At 37.8% G+C, this 13,684-nt stretch overlaps 2 protein-coding genes across 2 annotated transcripts in view; both read left to right on the plus strand.

The window, feature by feature from the left end:
• LOC752994 (telomerase protein component 1) overlaps nucleotides 1–2,412 on the plus strand; it is a 31,841-nt gene extending 29,429 nt beyond the window's left edge. Inside the window, exon 24 of the mRNA XM_030996268.1 lies at nucleotides 660–2,412. Within this exon, the coding sequence (XP_030852128.1) occupies nucleotides 660–830 (171 nt within the window). The 3' untranslated portion in view covers nucleotides 831–2,412. The remainder of the gene's footprint in view (nucleotides 1–659) is intronic.
• A 3,828-nt stretch (nucleotides 2,413–6,240) lies between these two features.
• Nucleotides 6,241–12,020, plus strand: LOC752983 (NADH dehydrogenase [ubiquinone] 1 beta subcomplex subunit 6). The gene is made up of 4 exons (XM_001180805.4): nucleotides 6,241–6,534; nucleotides 7,507–7,608; nucleotides 8,715–8,771; nucleotides 11,329–12,020. The coding sequence occupies exons 1-4, from the start codon at nucleotides 6,274–6,276 to the stop codon at nucleotides 11,353–11,355; spliced, it is 447 nt and encodes a 148-aa protein (XP_001180805.3). The 5' UTR covers nucleotides 6,241–6,273; the 3' UTR covers nucleotides 11,356–12,020.
• The last annotated feature ends 1,664 nt before the right edge of the window (nucleotides 12,021–13,684 follow it).

A 13,684-nucleotide genomic window follows, 5' to 3' on the forward strand; every position in this document is an offset into this window, starting at 1 on the left:
GGTTACTCAAAGATTTTTACTTTTTTGAGGCATTTCATGATCATTTTGAAGTGCAATTTTTTAGGGCTTCATATTACACCATGTCACAGACACTGATAACACATAGGACCATGCATCTCAGATTTAACATTGTAAAACGATGCCTTTAATAGAAGCAGAATAATGAGAGGAACCGGTCCTTGAAACTTTTTAGCAAATTCCCATCAAATAAGAAAGTTATGATTTTTTTTTGAAGTTGCTGTCAATCAAATACAATCAGCACCACTGTGAGGTATCTTGCAAGCTCCTCTCAAAATTGCTCTGTACAGAAAATTTAATAAACTTTCATTTTCTTTGTGCCTATGACGGAATAGATTTGTTTCCATACAGGGATCGAATAAAAAACATATTTAGGTGATTCATTATAGAGTGTATCAAGTGTGTCATCCACTGCTGCCGAAAATCATTGTAGTGAAGATAGGTGACTCTCTGGGCCCTTTTTCATAAAACTTGATATCCATAACGAGTTACAAGTTAGAGTTATAAGCTCCTGAAATCATGGCATCTGATTGGCTGAGAGCAATTTCGTCATAAAAATTTAGCAGTTGTTATAGATGACAAGTTTTATGAAACAGGCCTCAGACCCATAAATACTCATGCTCTCTCTCTCTCTTTCACAGGTGTTTGGGTATCACCACCCGCGTACGGCGCGTTGTCGCAGCTGCCTGAAGGAGGCCCGATACGTCTTCGTAGCGAGACAGGTCGAAGCGGAGAGGGCCAAGAACCAGAGGAACGCTGAACAGGGCAATGAAGCCGCCGAGGATCGAGGACTCATCATAGACGATGAGTGATGATGAAGATTGGTGATTTCTGCTCTTAAACATCATGGCAAACAGTACTCCTAAGGGAATAGAGTGCTTTCGCAAAGATGACGGAAGCAAAGTCGATGGGAGAATTACGGCGATACAGCTCTTCCGTCGTGTTTAGGGAACGAACGCTATCATGGCTGCGTACGGTCGTGAAAATGAACAAGAAGGAGAAAATTCTGGTTCGCGTATGCGCAGATTGTTTTTCGCGCGCGTTAATGTTGTCTTTGCCTTCCGTCGTGTTTGCGAAAGTACCCTAATGACCAGTTGTATGACGTATGCTGCTTTGGCAATTTCTCTGTGGTAATGTTGTATACAAAGAGAATCTTTATTCCTAGAGCCAACACTACACCTAAACCAGAGGTCCCTTAAATATATTGAAAATTCCCTCAAGTTTTATTACAGGGTTCTGCTTGAGTAATGATGCGTCATTGATGACCCTTATCACTTTATTATTCACTAATGATGTAATGTCTAAGACCATAGTCTATTTTACGAACACTTCACAAAGTGCATTTCCCAAGAAATATGGTAATTTATTTCTAGAGATAAATGGAAAGGTTTTAAATCACATTAATACACTGCTCTTCTGGCAATACAGTACATTTTGTAATTTCCTCTGTTTTGAAAGAATGGGTGATTATGTTTTAGAAAATGATTGATATCATATTGCTGTTGAATGGAAAGAACATGTTGTATATTTAACACTGAAAGTTGGTTTTTCAGTCCCCCTTTTACATTTTATTTGGCTCTTTGATAATTTTTCACTTTCCTACAATTATTATTATGAGAGGTTTTTTTTAAATCATCCCCAGTGTAGAATGGGTGACACTGGTTTTAGCCAAAGGATTTAAAGACCCATAGTCACTGTTCTCATGGGGTATTTAACACCATTCGGGTGTTAACCCATTAATAGTTTTTTACATATCAATCACTCAAAAGTCGTCAGTATTTACGATCGACTGGTCTCAAGGATTGTTCTGCGCCCTCCCTATAAGAAATCTAATCATTGTAACTTTCCTTCACCGTCGAGATTCGAAGGCAAGGTGAAATGCTTTCTCGGTGGGTCACAGTTCAGCTCCCCAGGAGACCTGTATACGTACATTAATCGGTCATGTCGGTATAAATTCAACCACGTTTGGTGTTGGTGAATACACGTGGAAACAGGGGACTGTGTGGCTTTAAGAAGAATAGCTTGAAGTTAACAACTCAGGAAACAGGGTGTAATTGTGTTTAGAATCTAGGGCATGAATGTGTAGCCTGTTAATCAATGCAAATGACAAATTATATTGCATTTGGCTGTTACATTTTTTATTTGATGGTAGAATATTTATATGAAATGTGATAAAGAAATGCAGTACATGTGTTTTTCAAGGAATTCATGATAACAAGCCGAACGTACATGTTCACATATTTTTGACTCTCCTGAATATAGATGTTCAGGCTGCTATCAATGATATTAATTCTCTGTGTAAAATAGTACTGCCTTCTTATCAGCTAAATGTCAGGTTGAGTATTAGCTTTTTTGGTTATCATTATTTGTTTCTTTTTCTTATTTTCTCCTAACTGATATTTGTTTCATTTGCATGTAAGGAATGTATCTTATGAGATAAATATGGCTGCTTTATTTTGATGTAATATATTTTTAAAGTGACTCTGAGAAATAATTATACTTTCTATACAAATGTATATAATTATGAAATATAAGGTTTTCCTTCTTGAAGCTTTAATATATGCATGTAATTTAATCATTGTACTTGTAAATGACTGTTGTGTGAGTTACTAAATGATAGGGTAGTACCTTTTTTGTATTACATTCAGTCCATAGTCATTTACCGATTATCAAGACTCAAAAGTGATGATCCTTTAGTGTGGCATGGTTACTAATATTTTATAATGAATTTGAAAACAAGCAAGAGCAATGGTATGTACACATAGCTCAGTTGTAGCTCAATATAAGAACTCTTGATGTATTGCCATAAACCCATTATTTTTTCACAAATTTTTGAAGAAAGGAGAATCCACTAAATGATGTTTGAAACTCTTCAGTATTTTCTCCAATGTTCGCAACGACACAATTCCGTCAGCCCCTAAATTGGACGATCAAAAATATGGTAGTACTGAGGAAAAGAAAATATCAGGTTGCAAAATATTTTGTTGGCAACCCATTTTACCCAATATAATGTGGACCCTCTCCACTAGACAAATGTATATTCTATTTCAATATTTCAATTTTATGTTTTTAGGATATTAGCTTGATTGGTGAACTTGTATCACTTGTAATTTTCTGTATGTAACCTGAAATAAATCTATTTTGTATTGTAGACCTTTTGGTAGATGCAAATTTGTTGTTTGAATGTATAGTCCTTTTTACTAAAATTACGGTTCATTCTTCAAAGGGGACCATAATAGCAGTGGAGAAAAAAAAAATGCTTAAATATCTTCGAAATTCAAAATTCAAGTACTTTATTTTTAAATTTGTACTAAGACTAGGTGTACATGTAAAGTGGCTATTGTATATATTTTTCACACTTCAAGTGGTCAGTAGAAATGTTTTTTTCAGTTTCTTTCCCTCACCATATAAAATTCTATTTATTCCCATATCTGAGATATACGAATGAGCTGACATAGAATTCTCCTGTCCTGAAATGAAGGAAAAAAAAGTTTCACTTCTGAAAATGTCTGTGTGTTATTGTGTTTTCTCTATCTATCTCTAATTCCTCTCTCTCTCTCTCTCTCTCTCTCTCTCTCTCTCTCTCTCTCTCTCTCTCTCTCCCCCCCCCCCCCCCCCCCTCTCTCTCTCTCTCTCTCTGTCTCCTCCCCTCCCTCTCCCTTTCACTGTGTCCCTCTCTATCTCCCCTTCCATTTACCATACTCGTCTCTTTCTTATTCTCTTTCCCATCTACTTTTCTTAAAAAATAAACTAAAATTGCAGATCAAAGTCCAATATCAGTAAAGAACTTTCAAGTAGAACAGTGCAGTAGTATTTTATGAATATCTGTACATATTGAAATGTCTAGTAACCGTCCAGTCTTTCACATTAAGAGAGTCTAACATGATCCCAACTACTTTCGACAAAAATCAACCCAAGGCGTTTTCAATATCCTTGTGTGTCACCTGTTGAAACCTGCAAATATGAAAATGATACACTTTGTAATCCAAACATGATTCCTATGGGATGTACATGTACAATATGGTATTGAATTTGCCCTCGAGCTGATTTTTTCGAAAATAATTGCGTTCCTGTTGAATTATATATATTGTGTGCTGAGAACCAAAAGGGCGTATACTGTATAGTAATATTAAAGGGTTAAAGCCCTTTTGCCTCTCACCACATCATTGCAGGATGATGGAATAAACTACTTCTAAAACTAATTTTTGTGAGTTAAGTTCATCCTTTTGTTTATGTCTTGATTGATGCAGTTCATTTGCTCTAGATTTTTTTGTTCTAAATTGTATTTTCTTCTTTTCTTCTGTTTTGTATTCTTTCTTTCCTTTTTTTTGTGTGTGATTTTTCCCCCCCTCATGGTTTAGACTTATGGCCGACCCCCCGACCCCCGACCCCCCGACCCCCGACCCCCCGACCCCCGACCCCCAATTCTTATTTTAGCCCCCAAAACCTAAAGTAAAATGGAATAGGAATAAAGTTTTGTGAGGGTTGGAAATGTAAGAAAACAAAATACTAACACTCAGTTGCTTTGATCCCTCACAACTGTTACTTTCACTCTTTTATTTTCTTCATTTTTTCTTCATTGACTTTCCTTCCCTTCCTGTTCCTTTTTCCTCATCTTTCTTTAAGTTCTGTGTTCTCCTCTTCATTTTCTTCTCTATATTCATCTTCCTCTAAATACTTTTTCTCTTTCCATTCCCTCTCTTCTTCTTCCTTTTCATCCTATCTTGACACGAGCAACATTTAAATTTGTTGGCTTTTAGCAGCAAGCAAGGGTTAAGGGGTATCTCGGCATGTTGCCCACAGGAGCACCCCGAATTCCTGATATTGATTTGCTCTAACGTTACGCTTCAATGCTTTATAAAGTTTTTGCAATCTGTGCAATTAGAGCTTTATAAGAATTTTTAAAAGGGTTAATATCGAACCTTGGACCTCGGGGTCACGAGGCAAATGCTCTACCGCTGATCTAAACATGCTTAACGCCTGAAATTTTGTTGCTTTTTGGCATCGAGCAAAAATGAGGTTAAGGCCAGCAATGTGGACAACTGGACCATCTATAATTACGATTGAGTGTAGCGAGTGAGCTTTTTTTTTGGGGGGGGGGACTGCTCTTAAACCGCTTTAAATTAGGGGCACAATTAATGATGAGAGGAAAAGGGGACACATCGAAATTAGGGATAAGACACTTGTTAAAAAAGAAAAAGGTAATCATCAGAGGTGAAAATGGGGCACTATTTATACATGGGAAAAGGCACTCACCAGGCCGGGGTGAAAAAAGGCACTTATAAGAATGGTAGATGGGCATTTGTAGACGGAAATAGTGCACCTGTCAGATTTTGATAAGGGCATTTATAAGAGGTGAAAAGAGGCATTTATGAAAAGAAGATAGGTTCCTTATTAGAAAGGAAAAGGGGCACTTCTCATTAATTGTTAATTAAAAGGAAAATTATCAATGAAAAGGGGCTTTTATCGAAACTGAAAAGGGGCACTGACCAGATATGAACATGGGTACTGATGATAATGAAGAAGGAGCACTTATAGGAAAAGGAGCACATGTGAAAGTAAAAAGTGTGCTTATATAATATGGACTTAAAAAGGGATGTTATTAAAAGGGAAAAGGGGCACTTTTGGGAGTACTTAAAAAATGGGGGCACTGTATGTGCCCCCCCCCCCCCCCCCGCCAGCGCCGCCTTTCCCTACCAGCAAATGCGTTGCTATTTCAGACGTGCTGTAGCTCACCAGGAAAAGAAAGGTATAATTAATGTGGAGGTATTTCCGACCGATCGACCCATGTTTTGGCACCTAGAGCTAGAGGGCAATACAACATATTTTTGTTAGGCCTGATATAACAACTCCTATACCGGACTCAAATTATATTTGGATGTCGATCACCCGACTTAATAAACTTGGAAGGATCTATTATTTGCCCCCCCCCCCCCCCCCCCACTACATATTCGCAAAAATAATGAAGGGTCACGATGATCAATTAATGGCTATCTTTTTTCAATGAAAGTATATTTTTATTCATATAAAGTCAAGCTTATGACAAAAAGAGCTCCGTTGCTTGGTCACCACACAGCCTCGTGTATTCTAATGTTCAAAAGACTGAGTTTGTTTCATTTTTCTGCTTTTATCAAAACATGCAGTTATTGAAAATGGAACCAAGTCGTGCATCTTGTCCTTGCGCGCGGTCGCTTTTGAACAGCGCCATCTCGTGGTGATATATTTATTAAAGTAACACAGTTTGGTGAAGGAAAGATGGCGAATCCCATCAGATCGCTGTCTCGTCCAGATAAACGGCCTCCTGCAGGTTCTAAACCTACTCTTCCTGAGTGGGCAAAGGGTGATTATGTGCTAGAAAAATGGGTAGGAGAAGAAAGGCAGCGTAGGAGAAATTGGTTGAGGGATCAAGAGCTTCACCCAAATGAACCAAGACCGGAATGGAGACCGAAGAATCCGTTCCTTGAGCGGCTCAGAGAGCCGTTCCAGCGGATGCTGAACCCCATCGACAAATTGACCGTGAGTTTTCAACATGAAATTCTGGTGCTTGTGACTGACTGTGACTGTGACCATACTTTGGACCCGTAACTCTCGCCCGGAGATACCTTACTATGAGACACCAAAAATCATATAAATCTTTTGACAAGTGTTCAAATAACGGTCATGATTTTAAAAAGTCGTTATCTTTCTCACCTGTTTCGTGTCAATTTTCTTAATCTTAATTTAGACCTAGACTAGTCCATCTTTTTCAAGTTTTTTGGAGGATATTCCCTGAAATTGTGAAAGTAAAAAAGGAAGACATTGGTCTATCTACACTTTCTCACACAGTCACAGGTTTCAAGGCAAACTGCTGCACAATTACAAGTGCATACCGACGGTGGGTTTAGGGCGCAACTCGTGCGGCCTGGCCTGTGCGCTTGCGTGAAGTTAGCGACCGTAATGCTCATCATCGATTCATAATCAGTACCTCTAGGGGCACGTGTACAAGAATAAGCATGGTCCGCATAAATGAGTTTTGTTCACATTTTTTGCAGACATTTCTGATTTCCGATCCGCACAATGTCGATGGCCATGCAAAAATCGGATTCCGAGATGATTTTTGGATGCATTTTACTTTGACTTTGTACAGAGACGTTCACGTTACAAATACAAGCGATAATTCCTTGGGAAGACGGACATCCTTAAAAGTAGACTTTGAACTGGAGTTAATTAATTACGTGGAATCTGTTTTTCGCATCGCCAGCACGTGGTTCGGGAACGTGAAACCTGCACAGCGCCGATGAAAAAAACGCTGCAAAACCAGGATGATCATTATTTTTTATGATGCAAATTGTCCGCGTTTACAAGGATATCCTCGTTTATGCGGATGATCCTCATCCTCGGACCAGCGCCCCTACAGCGCCCCTACTTGGAGGAATTGGGACGGGGGCGCTAGTGTACTTTTGTATCCATTTTTATGTTAACATTTTAATCTCTGTTCTGCATCTACAGGGCAATAGGATACGACCCCTCCTCTGGAAAGGTGGCTTCTACTTCAAATGGTTTGTTCTTCCCATGTGGCTCACCCATTATGTAGTCAAGTACCATATAGCAGTGAGTATAAACTTTGTTTATTTGGACTATCTCTTAAACACCCCCAGCCTCACTAATGAAACCAACATTAGCCCGACAACAGGGACCCGTTTCACAAAGCCTTTTTTCAATGACAAATGACAAAAATCAGTGACAAATCTGCTGATTACCAATCAGAAGCAGGGATTTCAGTAGCTTATAACAAAAACTGTCATTTGTCACTGATGACAAGTTCTGTGAAACGCCCCCAATGAATGTTGGCTGGTTGTTGGTCTGGAGATGGTTTGATGGTGTGACTGAGGTACTACATGTAGGCTCTCGAAAGTCGTTTGGATTTGATCAAATTTGTTGGCAAGTCAGGTGGATGAGGAGGGTTTTATAGGAAGGGGGTGGTGGTATGGGCCTGTGGGGGGATGCCGGTGGGAGGAGCCAGAGAGCAGGGAAAATGCCTATTGCCTGCTTGGATTCATGGATTGTTAGTTTGCCATAAAATGTCAGACATTTAGGTCCTGTCACCTTCCTGTTTCAGGCTTTGTTAGGCTTCATATGATATTATACAGCACATATTGGATTCCCAACATTTTGGAGTCGCTTTACAGGCTCACTGGGTTAATCAACTGATATCCCTGCAAATAATTTTTTTCTTCTTGTTTACCAGTACTGCTAATTTTTCAGTACAGCAGCATGTATGCATTAACAAAAAAGTTGTGAATACACTGAATAGGCTTAGGCAATATGTACAAGGTACACTTGTTTCAACTACTTGGAGTATGCAGAATGTGGACTTATGTATTATTGTGCAATTGGTAATACAGTCAAACCTGTCTATAGCGACCGCCCAAGGGAAACACAAAAAGTGATCTTTGTAGACAGGTAGTCTTGGTAGCCAACTTCCTTTAGTACATGTTTCAATGAGAAACTATTTTCATTGGAAACAAAAAATGTGGTCTTTGTAGACAGGTGGTCACTAAAGCAGGTTTGGCTGTATTTAAATAGAAGCGGCTTTACCATTGCAAAACTTTCATGTAACTTTGTAGTATTTAGATGAAAGGAGACAATACATTGAGCTAACAAGCATGTATGGTGGATAATTGCTTTTGTGCCTTTTGTTCCTATTTTTTTTCTAGCCAACACCTGGATTTCTTGTCACAGCAAAGCGTGCCGAGTTTCCTGAAAACCCTTTGGTAAGAACGCCTCGTCTACTTGTAAATTTATTCAAATATTTGAATCAAAGTATAGCCATTTCTGCATCGTGTAACCACAATCCCTGACGGGGTTGCACATAGGCTTGAGTCATCACGGGTTTTGCCGAACCCGGGTTTGACTTGAAAATTTCGGGCGGGGATCGGGTACCCGAAATTTTCACCACTGCACTCAGTGCACTGACACTAAAAATTGTGTGCATGCAACGGCGGGAGTTAGACTAAGTTGCTGTTGTAATAATGCGACGGAAAAGACAGTTACTGCTTTCAAAACAATAAAATAATCCATTGAATTAAATTAAGATGCTTTAAAAAATAAATGGATATCGTTTCAGTTGACGTTATGTGTTTTTATCGCTCAAAATTGGGGCTGCAAGAAAGGAATTACGCTTCGGTACCTAGTGCGTTCAGAAACGGAAGTGGAAATGTGACCCACTGAAGACTGAGCAAGTTAAGAAAGCCCCACACACAAGACTAAAATGTTGATCAGACTATTACAATTAAATCGTAATACTAATATGCATTAATTTAATTGTCAAAATATGTCCACAAAATAATGGTTTACGACCCTTGATAATTTGATGAAGGAAAATAATTTAAAGCCCTTGAAATAACATCGAAGTGCCTTCCGTTCGTTCTAAAAATGCGTGTATAAACGGCAAGCTGAAGTTACGAGTCAAGTTTTGTTTACATATATCCCTACACCGCCATCCGAGCTGATCGGAACATTAAGCATTAAACCAATTAAAAAACATCACGTAAGACTTTAAGGGACTCCAATTTAACAAAATTACCGTAAAATAATTATTTGCTTTGACAAATAATACTATAGATATTCATATTATCTTACAGAAATAATGATATTTCATGAGCTACGTACTCGATATTGAGTTCAGCTAGCCATCATTTTGAAATGAGACGTAGTTGTCATGCAGTAGACTGTAGAGGGTGGTAATGCAGCAGAGAGAGGAAAAAGCGCGGGCCTGAGATCACGCGATATTCACGTGCCTATTACGTGATTTTTTCCTCTTTGCAAGCTGCCGCATTTTCTGCATGACAATTACGTCTCATTTCAAAATGATGGCTAGCTGAACTCGATATCGAGTACATAGCTCATGAAATATCATTATTTCTGTAAGATATTATGAATATCTATAGTATTATTTGTCAAAGCAAATAATTATTTTACGATCATTTTGATGAATTGGAGTCCCTTCAAGTCTTACGTGATGTTTTTTAACTGTAAATGCTTATTGTTCCGATCTGGTCGGATGACGGTGTAGGGATGTAAACATGCATATCAAGCTTGACTCAAAACTTTTGCTTGCCGTTAATTTTATACACGCATTTTTAGAACGAACGAAAGGCACTTCAATGTTATTTCAAGAGCTTTAATTTATTTTCCTTCATCAAACTATCAAGGGTAAACCATTATGTTGTGGATATATTTTGACAATTACATTAATGCCTTTAGTATTACGATTTAATTGCAATAGTCTGATCAGTCTTGTGTGTGGCACTTTCTTGCTCTGTCTTCAGTGGGTCATAGATCTGTTTCCACTTCCGTTTCTGAACGCACTCGATCGGTACCTCGAAGCGTGATTCTTTTCTTGCAGCCTCAATTTTAGAGCGATAAAAACACCTACCATCAACTGAAACAATATCCACTTATTTCTAAAGCATATTTATTTGATTATATTGAAATGTAAGTTTGAGAATTGCATATTTTTAGTTCAATATTTCAAAATATCAGTGTAAAATTTAATTTTGAAAAACCCGAAACCCGAAAACCAAAAACCGGGTTTCAGCTCGATGGTCGGGGCCCGGGGAGGGACCCGTTTCGACTCAGGCCTAGTTGCACAACAATTATTTCATCTTGTCAAAGATGTATGGCCTGTGATTTCTCAGAGTTGTCTGATCAATCTACAACATGCTTTTGTGTCTATGAACTGAACATGAAGATGAAGATGAAATGGCTGGAAGTTTAGAAAGGGAAAGTTGGCCTCAATCAGCTACAATGGACTGAGCATTCCTATTATTAAAGTAGCAAGACAAGAGTTTTGTTTGATGTATTCAAGGTTTTTTAAACTGGAAATGACACTTTTTTGGTAATCAAGTCAGGGTAGCAAAACATAGATTTCAACTTGTCAACATTATTGGTGTAATCATTGATTTATCAGCTTTAGTCAATATGTGTGCATGAACATCATGCTTTTGATTTTGTTTTATAAACTTAACATGAAGATGAAAATTGGATGGTTAGAATTTTAGAAAAGAAAGTCAGTCTTTTCTAATAAGTATTTTTTTTTACTTTGATGTACCAAATTTGTTTAAATATCTATGACCCTATTTTCTTGCAGGTGTCTTGATTTGTTATGAATATGAAACTTCTATGGTACCAAAGTGGGCGTACTTTTTGTGATTGGTGAATAGAGAACCAGTTCGTCTGTAATAAAATATCTGTCTACTTGATAAACTTTGTGGTCATTTATCATCTCTTGTTGACAACATTTTTGTTCTATTTGTTTCTCCTATACAGCACTCGGAAGGTGGTGGACATCATTGATGTGGCCAGTCATCGTTATCATCGTCATCATCGACGTCAGATGCTCATGGAACACCTGGGTGTGCTTTGACCAGTAGTGGATGATGTTGATGAAATCAGCTTTTTGTACATATTCAAATTATTTACCAGGTTGTGTGAAATAGGTCACTGCACTCTTGTGAAGACTGTTACCTTCAATATGACCCATGTGATGAAACATGTAGGAATGTGTCCGTAACTCTAAATCATAGAGTTTGAAACCCAATGATCTTGCTGTCTTCGATGACAGAAATTTCGTTTTCAGTCAAGATATTTGGTGTATGTTTATGAAGACCAAGAACCAAACTTGTCCACATACATTTAGAATGTACCGACCATAAAGTGTTTTACCAGTGATCTAGATAGACCAAATTTTGCAAACTGAAAGGTTTGCCTACCTCCTCAATCCTTCTTCACAAAAAAAGTAATTCAAGAAATGTGTCCTTGTCCATTCTTCAAGAGATTTTGTATTCTCTCTGTCAGCCCTCCTTTTCCTATGATAAATGCTTATACCTGAAGGGTCAGCATGTATTGTGGGCTTGAAGAATTGAAAATGCCATCTTCAATGAGAAGTGGATTCTTAGTAACACAACCATGTGTGAGTTTGTGTGATGTTGAATAATAAAAAAGAATTTATTGAAATATGAGCATATTATAAAATGGCTTTGTTTTTAAAGTTGCAGAATAAGTGAAGTGTGAAACACATGGGAATTTAAAGAGAAAATTGCCCATTACATTGCGAGAGAGAGAGAGAAAGGGTGACCGCGAGAGAGCAAGGCAGAAAGAAAAGAGTCTGTTTGTGTAGGATAAATTGATGAATTGTAAAGAAATGTAAAGTAGTCGGTGATGAAATAGAAATAGGGGGGGGGGAATGCCAAAAACAAGGCCATCATTTAGGGGGAGGTTGCAGAAAAGGGAGGGGGGGGGGGCCTAAAATCTTTTCTTGTTCTCCTAACCCCACCCTTTTCTACATGACTCCCCCATTCATTACTGAAAGAAAGAGCAAATGCGTCCACAAGACGAGACGATTGCTAATAAAAAATAAACAAAATACTGTAATTTGTCTTACAAATAAATTTATTACAATAAATACATCTGATAAAATGTAAATGAGCAATAAGCAAATATATATTTGGGATCAATATTTCACAGGAGAAAATACAACAAGAAAATAGTTCAAAAATTATATATACAGATTATGCATGGAATGATAATCAATTCCATTTCAGTCCATACCTGGAATTTGATATTTTACAAATATACAATGGAATGTTGCTTGAATGTTGGACTTCGATTCACAGAGTATCATTTTGGCTCCGACTATTTCTGTTTATTTTGAAGGGCAATCCAACCTTCGTAAAAATAGTAATTTGTATGAAGGCAGAAAAATTAGAAATAGAATGACAACATTTTGAAATAAATCGGACCAATATATTCAGAAAGTTATGATTATTTGAAATATGACATCACTATTCTAAGCAAATCTCAAAGTGGCAGTTTTGTCAGTGAATTGTGATGTACATGTAGTTGGGGATAACTCTCCCGTTTGTTGTGTACAAAAATATCATTAATTTCTGTTTTTTTCTCCCTTGGGGCACTAGTCAAAATATTTTATGGGTAGCATGTTGTTATAGGTTCTCTAAGGAGGGTAGACCCTCCTGAGCCATACAGTTATGAATAATTGAAAGTTTTGTCATTTTGTGTTGGAACAAGTGGGAAAGTTGTCCGCCACTTTACCACATTACAAATTCAGCCAATTTGAAGAGCCCACATTTATAGTTATTACAATTTTCACAAAATCGTAACTTTCTCATTTTTGTCTGATTGTAAAGTGTCATGAAAGAACATAAATGACATTGACTGCATCATTTCACTTCATAGTTGGTTTGAAAGAGGCTCCAGTAGGGTGAAATACATAGAAAAATCATCACAAATACGGGTACCACAATCTTAGATGTGGTCAGAAACCCATGGGACAAAATAGCTAGTACAGTCAAACCTGCTTTAGTAACCACCTGTCTACAACAAGCACATTTTTTGTTATTCTCTTGGGCGGTCCCTGTAGACAAGTTTGACTGTACACTGTAATAGCTGCTAAAATGGCGGCCGAAGGGGGCGCCATGCATGGCCTCCGTAAAAAGTTAAAATGCACTAAAAACTGCTTTAGCGATCACCTGTCTACAAAGACCACATTTTTTGTTTCCCTTGAAAATGGTTTCTGACTAAAACATGTGCTTAAGGAACCTGTAAATAAAGACCACCTGCCTATGAAGACCACTTTTCTTGTCTCCCCTGGGTGGTCTTTATAGAC

Source organism: Strongylocentrotus purpuratus, unplaced genomic scaffold, assembly GCF_000002235.5.
Source record: "Strongylocentrotus purpuratus isolate Spur 01 unplaced genomic scaffold, Spur_5.0 spur5_scaffold_3, whole genome shotgun sequence".
In the NCBI taxonomy this organism is placed as follows: Eukaryota; Metazoa; Echinodermata; class Echinoidea; order Camarodonta; family Strongylocentrotidae; genus Strongylocentrotus; species Strongylocentrotus purpuratus.